Consider the following 17,687-nt stretch of genomic DNA (forward strand, 5'->3'; position numbering starts at 1 on the left):
TGGGACTTTAAAGGTCATTGAGTCCCACCCCCTCATTTTTCTGATGGAAGTGTGGAGGCCTAGACATAGCCAGTAATTTTCTACAGGCCACAGATCTTGTTAATTATGAAGATGGAACTCCAAGTAAGATCCGCTCAGCCCTGTAGTAATGCTGCCCTCACTACTCCACAGATGCTCTGCCTCCTAGGATGAGTCTAAACTAATCAGATGTGATAGCATAAATATAGCTAATATTATTGGTTGTGGCTTACCCTCCATGGCCATTCAACTGTTTCGTAGCTGAGTGTGAAATAGCAAAGGTGTCTGACTTATGAGTTGCCGAGAGAAATGATTCTATACCCAAACCCTGCCCCCAACTCTAAAAACTTCCTGCTTGATGTTCATCAATAATGAATGGCCCATCCCTGCAATACTCAGAGGGAGCTTACATTGCACTTTTGAGCAGCCGGTTAGTAATGTACAGTGGATAGAGCCATTCTTTCAAATCCCAGGGCAGTGGGTCCTTCAAGGCTAGCATTGCATTTTCAATTAGCTGCTGAGTGAATGCTTGGCATGGTATTAGTGAAGAGGCACACAATTAGCGTGTTGTTCCTTTCTGTATTGTGCTGAGAGGATCCAAGGGATTGGTGGGGGAACAGGCAAGCCAGGCATCACCGTGGATATTGAAGAAGGGGGTTACTCAAACCTCGGCATCTTCACTTGCTCGCTCTGGAATTACAGCTATTTATTACGAAGCACTCTGTGTGGCTTAGTGGAGTGTGTCTGAGGAAACACATCCGGACACCACTTAGGGTTAGTCTTTCTGAGCTCTTCACATCTCTGACTAATTATCTTCATTATCATGGAGCCCAACAGTCCCAAAAAGATACAATTTGCTGTGCCTTTATTCCAGAGTCAGATTGCACCTGAAGCAGCAGAGCAGGTAAGTGAAATTGCATGGGGTACAATTCCTGTACATAAGGTAATATGAACATGCATTCTTGTTATTAATTAAAATGTTCTTTACCTCTTGATTTTGCTGTGACTTTCAAGATATGTAAACAAGAAATAAGTTGGTTTTTATACATACTTGCATTTAAATTGCATTGGGAGAACTATTGTCTAAAATGTAGCACTTCATATGATACAAAATGAGCACCTCTGAGGGGAAAATGGCTCTGTAAGCAATTCAGGTATGGATTCATAAATCTGTTCATTTTTGCTCATTAAAATAACAGTTTCAACATTTAGAGCAACTTTTAAAAAAATTATCAAAATGAGCAACATTTTATTTAATTTTTTATGAAATAAAATGATTGATTTAGCAATAAAATTAAATCCTGAGATAGTTTCAGACTATAGGTCGAATACTTTATTTTCATATGTTTTTTATTGTGGACCCAAAACCATGATTGTAAGTTTATATAATATATTACAGCGAGGATTTGTAGCTTTTTGTACAATTTTAAAATTGTTTTGTTCAGACATTACAAACAGTATTTTAACATTTCCTAGATTCTTTGTCCGTGTCTAATATTGGTTTACATCTGTATCACCTTTCATATTCAGATTTACCTCGACTCTTGATGCAATGGCATCTCGTAGAACTGCAACTGTGAGGAGGCAAAAGCAAAGAAATTTATGAGGACATCAACCTAATCCATTAATTTCTTAAAACCTAAATTATTTTTGAATCCTGTTCCAAGTATTTGAAATAAAGTCTTAAAAATAATTATTTAATCCGTGACTCATAGTGTTTCAGGATGTTTTGACAATCTGAGGTAGATGCACCTAGACTCATGCCAGATAAATGTAACCTTGAACATGTGTCTATCTATGCTGAATGGGATGTTGCTTCTATCTTGGACAGGATGTCATTGATAAATTTTATTCTCTATCCTACTGACATTTACTTTGGGAATTTACCCATAAATGAATATAATAAACAAATAAAGGATATTATATTCGAGGGATTCTGATAATACTATGCTCCTGTAACTCTTAAAATGAAAAATAAACTTTAGAGTTTGTAATAAGTTACATATGCTCATAAGATCCATATTTATTCTTCATTTGTTTATATGTTCTAAATATTATACTAGAAAATAAAAAGTTAACAAAATCAATTGAAATTCAAAGCTTATGCTGCTAATTTAACTCTGGTACCTGCTAGAAATAGGTTTCCAAGCTCTTCCCTATCCTGTTTAAAAATAAGGGTAACGAATCTTGAAAGCATCACCAATGTTATGAGGCTCTAAGTGAGCCACTAACATTATCAGGTCAACCCTGTACCTTCACTGTAAATTAATTTTCTGTTGTATCATTCAATTGTATATAATTATTTTTTTTTCCCTGTGGAAATGTAGCTTTTTAGTCAAAGAGGGTGGGTGATACTTCTATCAGACAGTTCAATTCTATGGCTTTCTATTATTTCAAAATAAAATTAGTGAGCACCTTCCATGTGTCCTCCAGAAGTTTGCTTTTGCATGTGGGGAAAAGATGAGGATGAGACATCTTTGCAAGCTGCAGAGTAACCTGGAGCAGTGTCTAATACTCACTGATGTTAGCTCACCTTTTGTCATTCACAGATCAGGAAAAGAAGACCTACACCAGCATCACTTGTGATTCTCAATGAGCATAACCCACCAGGTAAAGAAGCATGATGTGTTTCACACTGATGGAACAGAATGGAATTGTTTGAACAACATCAAAGTACATGTCATTACTGAAAAGTTTCAATTTAGGATTTCAGTTAGCAATGCTCTAGAAAACTAATCTATAAAATGGATCATAAACAGAATCAGAAATAAATATTACAGGAATCATCTCAAGCAACACCCTGTATTTCCTCTAGAATGTCACGAGTGATGATATGCTATGAAATGTTTTGTTAGCACTGGCTGTCATATGTTCAGGTGTTTGTATGGAACCTGGATCACAGCTTATTAATCAGGCTGGAGGAAAGCTGTTCAATTTGGTTTCAAAGCTTAAATTACAGCCCTAGAGATGCTTATCTCTTTACAGAGTAAGGTTTTTATACGGAAAAGGTTAACATGGGGTGGGCAATGACCCAGAGTTGGCTTCAGCTTTGCTGCTGATGTCATCTCTGAATAATGCAATTGACAAGTAACCAGATCAATTTTCAGCACTGCCTATTTGAGAGCCATTCTGAATGGCTAAATCCATTTGTTGAGGTTTTATTTTCCATTTCCTGTAAAAATGAAAACTGCATTATTATTCATGATAAAAGACTATGATCTGTAATCCACAAACATTATTTACTTATTGAGCGGGGTGATTTTTAGTCTCCCATTGAAGTGCTGCTTCTGGATATACAAGTAGGATAGGAATGGTGATGGCATTAATTTGTAACCAGGCAGAACTTGGTGTTGGATTTTCTGCAGGTATAAACAATAATGGGTGGACAAAAGGAGTTTAAACAGCGGAAACATAATATGTCTAATAATAGACTATAGTGAGTGATCTAAGAATACCAGGGTGAAATAGTCCTTGACTTTTTCAGACTCTTTTCTAATTAGACAAACGTATAAAAAGAAAGTCAACTAACAGACTGTTCATCCTTGAGCCCAAATTCAAGAACATTTTCAGGTGATGGAAAATAAGTAAGCTAATTTATTTCTGTTGAAAACAAACAATTATAACTTGATCCTATAACTTTAGAGTGCCATTGCATTTAAAATTATTTTCAAATATATTGTCTCAATAAATGTTATCTTACTTATATTTGGTTAGATAAGAGGTGCAAATGATATGTAATTATAGTTTAAAAATAAATACAAGTATGAAGATAATGAAGTCTTCTCGATTTGCGGGGGTAATTTTATAGCAATTTTCCATCACTGCCTTGCTCACAGTAGCAGACACTTCTGCAATGTCCTGAAACTTTCCTCCCCATGCCTGCCATGAGGTGTACTGCACAACTTGATTTCTAGGTGTTCTATCGCTTGGAAAGCAGTTTTCAGAGGTCTACAGGCATTGTTGCTGTTTGAACATAGTGAAGTCATGTAAGTGACCTTCATCCTCTCATTTGAACTCCCAAAATAGCACCTACATTTTCTTGAGTGCCAAATACGTGCCATTTGGATGAGGAAAGTGTTTATCAGAGAGGTGAAGTGATTTTTGTGGCTATTCCACTAGAAGTGATGGATTCCAGAGACAAATGCAGTTAATTCTGATACTGAAGCCCATCATTTCCACTGGCACTGGCTTTCAAAATATCAGTTTGCACTACATAGTGAAGGCTTTATAATGTGACTAGTCATTCAGGCCCTGTAAACAAGGAAAACCAAACAAAATAAATCCATTGTCTGTACCACTTATCTTAGTAGATTAGGGATTGTACTTAAATATCCCTAGGAATGAGATTCAGTTTTTCTCTAGAAACCTTTTTCTTGTCAGATCTCCCAATTACTAGATGGCATTGTCCCTTTTCTGTAATTGACCTCATCCTTCTCTGTTTTTTAAGCACCATTGGAGACAAATTAGATGCAAATAGCATCTCACAGAGAACTACTGTAAATCACCTGTCTGCATCTTCTTCCCCCTTTATGGAAACTAGAATAGTCTACAAAGAATTAATAAGCTTTTGGCTGTGTATAGGACTTGGATAAGTGTGCATGGCAACTAGAGATTTTGGACTAGTGATGGATCTTTGTAGCAAAACTCTTGAAAGCTTATAGTTTTCCAAATAAAAATGATCTAGCACCAAGCTTACTGGGGAAATAACTCTAAAGATAAAACAACAACAACAACAACAACAAAGAAACAAACAGCAAAAAAAGAACACTAAACCAAATCAAACTCGGATACTGGTCTTAACCAGCCATGTGATGTGATCTTGGGAAAGGGATATCTCCAAGCTTTTTTTTTTTTTTTAAGCAACGGAGTCTCACTCTGTCACCCAGGCTGGAGTGCAGTGGCACGATCTGGGCTCACTGCAAGGTCTGTCTCCTGGATTCACGCCATTCTCCTGCCTCAGCCTCCCGAGTAGCTGGGACTACAGTTGCCCGCCACCACACCCGGAGAATTTTTTTGTATTTTTTTTAGTAGAGACGGGGTTTCACCGTGTTAGCCAGGATGGTCTCGATCTCCTGACCTCATGATCAGCCCGCCTCGGCCTCCCAAACTGCTGGGATTACAGGCGTGAGCCACCGTGCCCGGCCTCCAAGCTTTATTTTCTCATCTATAAAATAGTGATCATAATGTTCTTTCTTTCAACCTCACAGGGTTGTTGTAATGATCAAAAGAGTTAACATGAACATGCCTTAAAAATTGCAAAGTGCAACACAGATTAGGTGTCATTAACTGATGTGTTTGGGAATGTAATATTTGCATGTGATATTTAAGAATGAAGATATAACAAGAAAAACAGAATCTTCATAATCTCATCTGTTCTAAATATTTCTGGACTATCCAACAGTTTCTTTTCCAAACATTATCTGAACACTCTCTATCAAACAAGAAAACAAGTAACAACAAAAACCCTCATAAGTGTTAAATGACCATTTTTAAGCAACTGTTTCTCCTGTCCCCCAAAAGCAGTATGTTCTTTGAAAAACAAAAACTGGGTGTAGCTTTAAACCCTGGTAAAACTAAACAAATCTCTTCAGTTCACTGAAATTGGCCAGGGAATAATTGGCTGTTCTTGGACTCACCTGTCATTAATGCTGTTTAAAATTCAAAACCCTGCAAATCTTTCTTTATTGTCAATTAATAAAGCAAAGAAAATTAAATTATTCATTATAGAAACATAATTAATAAACCATTCCAATTCATATGACAAGATCAGTGTACTGCAATCACTGTTAAATGAATTAGACATAGCTTGCTTTTAAAAAAATCTTTTGAAGTGTTTGCAGGAAGAGTAAATTATAGGATTATTTGAAAGAATGATTATATATATATTCTGTTTATATTTTGTAGAGGAAAAATAGAAAGATATTTCAGCATGTATATTCAGATTTTTGTTTGCTAGTTCATCTATGCTGGTCTAAACACATAGATGAGACAGGCACCTGATTAACTGTATTCTAGGAGCAGCATAATGTCCCATCAGTCCCTTTCTAACAAATAACCTAGAACTCTCAACAGTAGAAGCACTATGTAAACAGATACTTAACCTGTTAAGGATATATCACCCTCTGACATGGGTTAGTAAATCAGTTTAACTCAAAATAGTGGGAAATGAAACTAAAATTTTTAAATTGACGGCATGAGGTCTGGGAAAGTTTAATAGCAAAGGTGTTGCTTTAGGGTAGAAAAAGCAGAAACAATGTATTTGCTTCTAGGAATAACTCTCAACAGTCAAGTGGCAGCAAAAAGATACTGAAAAACTGAGATAGGGGATGTAAGGAATCGCCAAAGATCCTTATATTTCGTCTTTTTCAAATGTTTTCTGCAGCTACCAATGTAAGTGACCTTTGTAGCAAATTGCCTCTCTCTATTTCAGTTCGTCTTCTGATTAAGGTCCTCTTTATGATAAGCTCTCTGAAGTTATACAGGAGAGCATTGTTATCTATTCTTATACTGTGTGCTGTTTGCTTTTACTTTTGTATAATCTGCAGTGAACTGGTTTGGTTCCTATATATTTTTTTTATCTAGAGACCTGCTTATGTGTAAATCCTCTCTATAGGGAAATAAATGGCAAAGACACTTTCTGTAATTTACTCCATCACATCTATAGACTGTATATTTGGCTACTAGCGTTTGAAATCTGGAGTTAGACAATAATTTCAGAAAATACCTACTTTGACCACACATCTTCATGACAGACGTATATAAACCAACCCAAGTCCCTGAGACTCGCTCCATTTTATATACCTCAGAGAAGAATCCATGATTACCCGGGGTTTTCAACTCCAGCTCTGATAATTTCAGATGTTAGAAAATAGTTTCTTGTATGAAACTTAAACATAAATTCCCCACTTTATTCTAAAATAACTCTTCACTAGTTCTCTGCAATAAAAAGTCATTTTCTCACCTTTTAAAAAATATGAATGAATGATTATTTTCTTTTATTCCCAATCTCCCTAAGGGCTTTAATAAACTCTATCCGAATTCTCCCTATTGCTCTGCCTTTGAAGCCCAGAGCTGGACACAGTCTTCCAGTAAAAAGCCAGCCTAGACCAAGTCTTCTGAATATTAAAGTTTGTGGCATCCATTGTTTTCCATTTAGCATTAAGCAGAGACAATATGGTTACAATTATATTTAATGGGCCTGATGCCTATTAAACATGAGTGAGCTATATGAGGCCTGAAGCTAAGTGCAGATTTGGGTAAGTACCCAGGAGTTTTGACGTCATTTAAAAGCTCGTTGTATGTCTAAAAAGTGGAATCTGAAACGTAAGGTAAAATAGTTTTTTGAGTATATTTATTGAACTTCCTATCACAGGCAAATTTTAGGGAAATCGACTTTATCTTTGACCCGTTTAGCGTCAAATATCCTTTGAAATCAAGAATAAAACAAAGGTTGTTCTCACATGCCTCAGGTTCCCAAAAGTTAGTTAATAGGAGACATAAGAGATATATGATACTAAATATCATACTATCTCCTTTCAAATTTGATAGCAGGCCTGGTCATTAGAGAGAACTGAGATGTTCAATTGCTTTGGCTATTCAGCTCCACAAACTGAAAAAGAAGCCACAGTTTATACTGTATGTAGCATATTACTTTCTAAATGCATTTCAGGATTCTGAAACTAAGTTAAAAAATACTGAGATTTTGAAGTCTCTAGATTGGATTCCTGAGACATTGGATGATAGCTAGAAAATAATGCTGGACTAAGGTTGAATTGTTCAAAACACAAGGGGACTCCAGAACTTTCTGGTGATGATTTTTTAATCCAAAAATAACAGGAAGTTTTTCAGGGTCAACAGAATGAAAGTAGAAATTTATTTCAGTATTAAGGCATCACATGCACAAAATCTCTTTTCATGGAGTCCCTCTATTTTGTAAAATGAATGATTGTGTTGTCAAGAGAAAATTGGGCTCCAGGGATCATACTGAGAAGTTTCTGGGGACTCTTAAAGATGAGTAAGACATTGTCAGGCCCAGATCTTGAGGTACCAGCCACCCCCAGGGACCTCCAATTAAATGTATTCAAATAAATGCTATACTGGCCCATTGTCCACATAGTTATGTTGCATTTTAAATGGTCTCATTTGAATGTGGTTGTAATTCATTTGAATCCACAATCATTGCTGATTGCTCAGCATTTATTTTGCCTTGTCTGTGTTAATGACAATATAATACAAAAAAAATGGTCCAGTGTTTGAAGATCATTGAAGTGTTAGCTAGTACTAATTTTTAAGAAATTGTCAAAAAAGCCTATTTCCCTCAGCATTTATTTTTATGAGTTATTGAATGCTGAATTATGTCTTAAAAAGTTACACATGTGGCTTTCAGCAATTCATGTGCTGTACAATTAATTGACTTATTTTCCCTTAACTCTTCAGTATGTGCAGCCAAATAGCCCAATCAGTTGGAATAATTGTGAGCCAAAGATGAGGTTCCGATTCTTGATAGTGACAAGGCTTGCTACATTGTAAGTGTTCAAAGTAACTAGTTCAATATTCAAATTAAATGAAAAACAAAAATGAAAGGGACCTGCATTTCTCATTCAAAAATGGCCCAACCTTTTCGAATGCATATGGTGTTAGTGATTGGCAAATAGTTTTCCCAAAAAACAGTAGTAGTGGGTAAGAAAAAAAAAGATCTATAATACCCCCTAATTCATCAGGAGAGGAATATACAATTGTGGAAGTATTATGTATCCTATATTGTAGTGTTGGTTTAACTGAGCATGCCCTGTTTGTCAATATAATTTTCGTAAAATATGAGTTCCTAAGATTTTTTTAAAATAATCATGCTACTGATGCTTAGGTTTTTCATAAGGTTATGAAAACATTATTGCAAATAATTGACATATTTGTGGCAAATTTGTGTTTGACCGAAAATGAAATTCATATTCCAACAGTATGTAGAAAGAAAAAAAATTTTGAGGATTGAGTATAAAAATCTTTTAGAGATATCTATCAAATACTCTTGTTGCTCAATTTTGACTCCACTCCATTTTTATTCACTTCTTTTCATACATCATCTCTGTTCTATGTTCTGTCCAACCTTTATTTATTGAAGCAGTTCTCTTATGCTGACTCTTAAGACTTAGTCTAGATTGATTCACTTGCATAAATCAGTCTGTCTTTTTCACAAACTTCTCAATTTAAATAAATTTCAGCACAAGACTCACTTAAATTGCAAAAGATTTCCCTGAATAATTTGACCCATTGTCTGGTTATGTTAGTTTAATATTCTTCTCTTAGCTTCTACTCTTAAAGCTGTTTATTGGTTTATACATCCAATTCGATTTATTGAGTCCTTATTCTAAATCCTCTGGGAACATGTGGTATAGGTAACAGGGAATATTATGTCTGGATGTACCATGATACAATTGTAATAACAGAAATCCCGGTTGTTGAAACCACAGTAAAGCTAATTCTGGCCAAGGCATAGAGGCACTTATTTATTATGCTTCCTGGTCTATAAAGCATTTGCATGACTTATTTTGATCTTTGGGCTTTAAGCTATTAAGGATTGAGGTTAGAACTAAAATTTTACTATTTATTCCAACTTACTAGTAGAGTAGATGTTAAATGCCTGTGAACTATTCAAAGTCAATCCTTCAAACTTTTTTGGCACCAGCTCGGATTAAGGCACAATGTTACTCTTTTAGGGATAAAACAGGTAAATTATCAACCTACCCACATGGAGAAACTTATCTAAGACATATTTACAATCTGACACATGCATTTTTATAGTAAAACCAGTAGTATATGCCAAAAATACAAAATATATTTCATTCAGTAAAGAAGTGTCTATCACGGGGTTTTTCAAGATTAGATTAAAATGTTGTACAATACACAGACTAGATGCCTGATAAATGACAATGATTATTTTGGGGAGGCAGACGTGTAATACTTAAGAGTAGAGGCCTTGGAATCACTCATGTCTGGATATAAATCTTAGATGGCTGTTTACTGCCTGAGTTTCCTCAGAAAAATAGCTCATCCTCCTAAGGCCCAAGAAATCACATGAGGTAGTTGGGCTCATGTGTCACCAAAATGCATGTGTTTTCCCACACCACTAGGTTTCACTAAATATAGAATACATCCATTTCAAAGAACGCTAGTCTGAGTCCATTGAATAAATAGATGCCCATTTTTGTGTCTGCATAGTAGTAAACACAGATGACATAATTGTCAGTTGTTCTGAGTAACTTAACAGTTGTTCAGTTTCAAATTTGATAGAAAAAATTACTAACAGTTATTTCTAATTGCTTCTAGTTGATAGTCATATTCCACAAGATCATAAATTAGTGGACCTCTAACAATAAATCTAGCTAAGCTGTGTGCTTGATAGAAAAATGTTATTTCTAAATTTCTTTTTTTTTTTTTTTTTTTTTGGAATTGTTCAAGAGCAAGCCCTTGAGCCTTGGGATTTTTCTGTCTTTTCTCTCATCATTTTCTAGGCATCACTTCCACTAAGTAGTTATCTGACACAGTTTCCACAATTCCAGACACAATTCCAGACAGAATTTACCAGGGGCTTAAGCAGAAATGCCCCGGGACGTGGACAAGTGACATGGATGAGAGCCTGGGCCCTGAGAAGGACAGTAGGCTATGATGGGGACTGTAGTCTACTTGGATAATACAAGCTCCATCCAAGGCTTTCAAATTAAACAGATAAAACTGCAAAGGACATTGAGAAAGCACTATAACAGGTTGGAACACCTAAGTGGTAAGATTGTAGAGATACTGGAAAGTATCTCCCTAAATTAGTTTCCATGCTACCTGAAATCTTACCTTTTGCAGTTGTTGCTGTAACTTCTAAAACGCAAGTACTCTGAAGATATAACACATTGTCCTTGACACCTTAGAAAAATTGCCTATCTGGGGATCAGGAAGGACCTGTGAAAGCCAGAGGTAGAGGGAAAGGCATGTCCTAAAACAAATGTCCCAGCTGTGACAATCGGGAGGCTCAGAATTCACCGTCTCCCTCCCAGTCTGTGTGCTGTCTCTGCCCTCTCCATGCTCATTCGGGCCCCTTCAGATCTTCCCTAATACTTCAGGGGTTCCCAGCACATGTTGGAAAATATTACACGTGTTATCTGTGAGTCTTTTCTGGGCTTGGGTAGAATACTATCTTTGAATTTAGCTCAATGACTTTATGTCATTTAGAATAATTTGATATAGTAAAAATTAGTGTTTAACAAAGCCATTTGTGAAATAAGTTGCCAAAATCCACATCATGAAAGATATATATTGACAATCTGATTAGAACACAATTATAATTTGACCCTGGAAATAATGCTGAGGAAAAAAAGGACTGTGCAAACTAAAAAGCTAGGGAATTTATAATCTTTCATATTTTTTTCATTCTCTAGCAGCAATTTTCCATCATTACGGAAAACAATTTTCAGAATTACACTCCTTACATATAAATACATATTGACTTGCTTGTGAAAATAGAACTGGATGCACAACATAGAAGAATGAGAAGTTATTTTGGAATCCAATTTTTAGAATACTTTACCTCAATGATGCAAAATCATTTCATGCTTTTTCCCCTGTCTGATGATAAATAACAGAGTATTAGAAGACATATACACAAATATTTACATGCATGAACACACATACACACGATGCACACAAAGGTAGATAACCAACTGTATGTAAAAAAAGACACCACGTGGACTACTTAACCAAGTAATAAATCCATATCCACTAAGTAATCTGACTTACAAAAGAGGCCTAAACCTGCCAAAGTATCTTGAAAAGCTTTGAAAATTCAGGTTTTAAATGGAATAAGCTAATAATAATTTTTTATGTTTCTAACATCTTGAATTTAAAAACCAATAGATTAAAAGCAAATTGTATTATTTTAAAATCCAACCTTGAATAAAAAGCATTGAAATTAGTGGCATGGATTCAAGTAATGAGATTTATTAAATTAGTTTTTAAAAAGTAAAAAAGAGTATTTTAAAGAATAAGTTGCATGTATTGAATATTAATAATACTTTAAGATTATATTCTCATTTGAGTAGGTTTACCATGTGCATTTTCATGATTTATGGACAGAAGTATTATAATTAGATGTAGAAATTGAGCTCTTCCAGCTACCACCTGAAAGTCAATGTCTAACTAAAAGGCATCATCCATATTTGAAGACAATTTTTCAACTATTGACTTCAGCATTTCAGTTAGTTTTATCTCCATTCTTCTAATCACTAAACCAAACAACGTTAGGATCATCTCTGGCTTCTCTCTCTCTCCTTCATGCCTTAAATATACCAGTGTCTTTTCTGTTAACTCTATTCTACAGGTTGAACCTGTCCTATGTGTTTTTATTGTTTCTGCTGTGTCTATGACACATAGTGCTTTATTCTGAACTCACACAGTAACTTTCAAACTAGTTTTCTTTCACTTTAACACTGGGAGGCCGTTTTGTGTAGGACTAAGAACCCTAACCTTAGAATCAGTGAACATGGGTTTCACTTATGGCATGAGTAAATGTCTGAGTCTTAGTTTCCTCCTCCAGGAAGCAGGGATCCTGGTAACACTGGCATTGGTTGTGTTGCTGGAATCAAGTGAGATCATGCATGTTGGCAACACTATTGATGCTAGGCTCGGTCTTTGCCCATTCTGGTTTGTGTGAGAGGCTTTTGGCAGACATAATTATATGATATGTGATCGACTATGGCAGCTTTACTTTCATAATTGATTTGTCATAAGCTCTAATTTGTATCCTGTAATTTACCTGCCCTAGCTTTTAATTAGTTAAGATAAGGCACCTGGAGTCTTCTCATGACTCGCTCATCTATTTCATCATAATCTACACATCATTCTCATTCCTTCTTTTGAATAAGTCAGCCATTTCCTCCACAGTCCATAGAATCTTATTACACAAATTGTTGACAACTGCACTAAAGCTGAGACTTGATTAAAAGGAAACAGAAGAAAGGAAGATGATTGTTAGATTATGGTTAATGTTACCACTTAACTTCCTCCTTTATTTTTGTGGAGGGCTCATAAAGCAGAACACAAGAACCTTGTTTATTTGCCATAGAGAACTTCCTATTGAAAATAATTTTTCAAAATGTGTAAAGATTTTCGATCAACTAGGAACAGGCTTAAGCTGGATTTGCTTCCCAAAACACTTTTAAGAATATCCACTCTTTCTTCATGAATGTTAAGCACTTCTCACCTGCCTCCAATGGTTAAAAGGTTTTCAAGAAAGAATGCCAGAGACCCACTCACCATCACATTTCAGTGAAGCAAAACAGCATGAATGATTGGGCTAAAATGGGCTATCTCAATTTCCACCACAGGTCATTTTACTTGGTGAATAGCCCAGAGTTCCTGCTTCACTTAGCCAATAAAGGACAATTTTTTACTTAAGGGTCTGGAGATGTCTGCAAATATTTTCACACATTCTAGATCTATAGTACACAGCCATCATTGGAATCAAGGCAAACACCAGCTGTACTTTTCATTTAGACAGTTACAGAATAAGCAACATATTCAAAATATATTTTGAAACATGTTTAGGACAGAAAAGAGAAAAAAAATGCCTCTAAGCTACAAGTCAAATAATTTAAAAAGAAAAACATACCAAAAGCAAACTTAAAGGGGGTTATAGAAATGTATCTTACTTTTGGTAGATTTATAGTTTGCAAATCCGTTTGTTCTATAATATATGTCCTTACAAACTCTATCAAATGAATATTTTAAACTCCATTTTACAGAGAGAGGGTGATGGGTGAACTGTTCAAGGTCAAAAGAGCTATTTCAGTAAGTAGGTCTGTAATGTACACATAGGTTGTGTAACCAAGGTCAATGTACTTCCTACTACATTAATAACATCTTTATTTCTGTAAATAAGTAACACAACGCTCTTTCTATTTTATTTGTTTTTTTCATGGAATAAAGTATAAACAAGCTCCTCTTTGTAGCTTGGCCATGTGAGATTCTGTTTGATATAATATATCCCAATATGCATTTCATCTTTATTCCAAAGTGAGTTGGTTTTGAAGTGGTAGTTCTATACTTTTTCTTTTCTTTTGTATTGATTAGTTAAGAAGACTGTTTTAGCATTGTTAATACTAGATATTTTATTCTACAAGCTAAAATTAAAAAAAAATCAGATAACCAAATAGAAAAAAATAATAAATATCATCCATTATTCCCTCCTTTGAGTTGAACCCTGTTATTTATTCATCTCTGTGTTTTCTTACATATATATATATATATCCATTTATTTAAAAAGATCATTGTCTTTATTTAAACCATCATTAATTGCAAGGCTGAGGGACATCTGGATTCTAGTTAACTCAAAACATGACCGATTTGTGCACATACAAGCCCCCTTCCTTCATGAAACATTTATGTTCCTTCCTTCATGAAACCTTTGTGCATCAAATCCCCCTTCCTTCATGAAACCTTTATGGACTACTCCAGCTAGAATGTTTTGCACCAGTAAGCATAATACATCATGACACCATGATGCCAGCTAGCTGTAAGCCAATCATTGTGATGGTGGCCTTTGCAAAAGAGACAAGATTTTATTCACAAGGCTGCTGGGAGAGTAAATGGGAGAACAAATCTCAAACTCATCTCCCTGAAATCAGGGCTTGGTAGTATTTATGGGATAGAAACAGGGTTGGTCTATAGTGTGGGAAAAGGTGATTGGTGGGTAGGAAAGGTGAGATAATCAGAATTCTGTCCAAGTGTAATCAATCTACATGGCTCTTCATAGGATGGATGTTCCAAAAACAGTGGCATTAGCATGATCTGAAGGTGGTGTCGTCAGCCTCCTGACATCAAAAGGTCACGTTTTGGGCAACCAGGCAGGCCAAGTTGGAGGATTGGTAATCTCGACTAATTTGAACTGGACAGGAGTTTGCCCCCTTGCTCCTGAAAAACAACTTTTAGCAACAGTTACCATAGAGACCTACACATCAGAGATATTATCTATAAGGAAGCTAATGAAAGTTTAGTTATGTATTATTTGGTTATGTGACTTTTAGCTATCTAGGTTTTAAGACCAACTAGAAGTAAGCAATTAAAAGCAAACAAGGCAGGTTAAGCTTGGTGGCCTTAATCAGGTTAGCCCTCGGTTTCAATGATTGGATCCATTAATACATTTGCTTCAGTTGATTGCCCAATGCCTTTCTGTCACCTGATAATGTCCTGAAGGAATAGATCTTGAAATTAATAAAATTTAATGTGGATGGAAAGAAGAAAGATCCATGTATATGAGGCCTTATAATTCCTCTCTGGATAGGATGACTGCAAATAAGGCTCTGAGGATGGAGCAACCCTCACTGTGGAAGGAAAATAGAGGTCATTAAAACTAACCTGAGTGTTCCACAAGGTTTATTCTTGTCCTCCCAGTTCACAGATACTTACACTTGCAGATGCATAACCCATTGGATTATTATGAGCTCCTACATAAAATATTTATGGGCATAATTTAAAGAGGACTTTGAAGCACAAAACACAGGCTGAACAAAGTTTTGGAATCATCTAAACAAGAATGAATTTTAGCAGAAGACTTGAGCTGGTTGTTTCACTGTCTTAGTATAGACTTGCTTTGAGGTAGGCATCACGGGTAATTAGTGACTGCAGATGCATAGACAATTTTGCATAATAATGATTTTGGGACTTCTTGAGTTTCAGAGGACAATTGAAAGACTGAGCATGTTTTGTTTAATGACCAATTTTATTCTTTTGCTCTCTTTAAATTATTCACATCTGATTTTAAAGTGTTAATAAAATAGTAATGCTGGAAAAACTGAATACGCAATCAATTTGGCTGCTTTCTTATAAGAATATAGGCGTTCAAGAGTTCAATTCAATGCCATCAAATAGTAACCATCATTGTCCTACTGGATGGACATATACTTTCCTTCTTTGTTAACTTGGTATGTGCCCAGATAAATAGGGGCTAGGTTTTATTTTCACTTCCTTTGAGTTGTAAAATAAACATTTTATCCAGTAACTGTCCTTAAACTATTTCCTTTGTTAGCCATAAGCTATCAGGGAATAGTTAGCAACCCTACAGTCAGTACTGAAAAATCAAACAGTTCATTACATATCAGATGCATTTAAAATTATACAACTTCACCCCAAAATCCATTTGATGTGTTTTCTGGTAAGATTTCTATGTAAACAGAACTTAATGATTTTACGAGAAATCATTTTAGAGTGGACTTTGTACTATATCCTTCCTTTCCCTCACTTTATACATGAGGAATCTATAGAAACAACTTACTTTTACCCTACTGAATCATTTGCAGTCATATATATATAGCTTCACATTACAACATTTCAGCTGCTATGTTATTTTCTGACTGAATCAGGTAAGATTATATTCTACGTATTTCTGTTATCTGGGTGCTTATTAACATGTGTATCATTGTGGACATATTGCTGTTATATTGCGTAACAATGAACTTATAGCAGGCACCAGCTCCCTTTCCTCATTTCCATCTTAGAATGTTGATATTCTTCTTAGCATTTTTTCCTGACATACCACAACCCTCTTTCCATCAAGGTATTTTTTTTTCTTTTCAGTATTAAAATTGTTCTGTGTAGCAGCTAGAGTTTGGAATTGTCTCATTGTTTTTAGTACTGAAGGTCTACCTTTCACTCCATTAAAAAATCTGAAAAACTTTAGCATGATATTCCTTATGAGAAAATAACTTTTTAAAATATGATATAAACTTAAAGCTGACATAAAATAAATTGAGAAGGAATAAAAAATGATTACCTGCTCCAAATTTTGTACTCTAAGAAATATATATAAACGGAAACAAAATAATACCAAATAATAACAACAAAAAACAAAACTTTGTTTCCAGAGAAGTTATGGGATTTATATTTTTATTAATAAAAACAATTATGTAATAATGAGCAAGATTCCTTGGACTTAAAGTAGAATATTTGAATCACAGCTCTTTATTAATAATCTTGGTTAAATGTCTGATAAATGAAAAAATGGCTAAGACTAATGCACTAAAATGATATTTCAAAGAACTGAAAAACAAAATATTAGAGGCTTTTGATGACATTGTTTATTAATATGCTTCATGATCTAGACTGATTTACATGCTTTAAAATCTCCAAATTTAAATACTTTAATACCCTCTTGAAATGCCATCAAACATTTGAGAGCAGAAAGATATATTTGAAATTTGTGTTTATAAGATCACCCCCTAGTGTCATGCACGTCCATGTGAAGAGACCACCAAACAGGCTTTGTGTGAGCGATAAAGCTTTTTAATCACCTGGGTGCAGGCAGGCTAAGTCCAAAAAGAGAGTCAGCGAAGGGAGATAAGGGTGGGGCCGTTTTATAGGATTTGGGTAGGTAAAGGAAAATTACAGTCAAAGGGAGGTTGTTCTCTGGCGGGCAGGAGTGGGGGTCACAAAGTGCTCTGTAGGGGAGATTTTTGAGCCAGGATGAGCCAGGAAAAGGAATTTCACAAGGTAATGTCATCGCTTAAGGCAAGGACCGGCCATTTTCACTTCTTTTGTGGTGGAATGTCATCGGTTAAGGCGCGGCATTGCATTTGCACTTCTTTTGTGATTCTTCAGTTACTTCAGGCCATCTGGGCGTAGGTACGTGCAAG

At 35.3% G+C, this 17,687-nt stretch overlaps 1 protein-coding gene across 4 annotated transcripts in view; it reads left to right on the forward strand.

Moving 5' to 3' along the window:
- The first annotated feature begins 555 nt into the window (after nt 1-555).
- Nucleotides 556-17,687, forward strand: part of PPP1R1C (protein phosphatase 1, regulatory (inhibitor) subunit 1C) — a 147,655-nt gene continuing 130,523 nt past the window's right edge. For 2 of the 4 annotated variants that reach the window (XR_001008230.1, XM_012000050.1), the window contains exons 1-2: nt 556-922; nt 2,568-2,628. Coding sequence is in view for 2 of the 4 variants with exons in the window: in XM_012000050.1 (XP_011855440.1) it covers nt 842-922; nt 2,568-2,628 (142 nt within the window). In the remaining 2 variants the exon portion in view is untranslated. Of the gene's footprint in view, nt 923-2,546; nt 2,629-17,687 lie in introns of all 4 variants that reach the window. The other 2 variants (XR_001008229.1, XM_012000049.1) reach the window with 2 other exon arrangements.

Source organism: Mandrillus leucophaeus, unplaced genomic scaffold, assembly GCF_000951045.1.
Source record: "Mandrillus leucophaeus isolate KB7577 unplaced genomic scaffold, Mleu.le_1.0 Scaffold614, whole genome shotgun sequence".
Taxonomy (NCBI): domain Eukaryota; kingdom Metazoa; phylum Chordata; class Mammalia; order Primates; family Cercopithecidae; genus Mandrillus; species Mandrillus leucophaeus.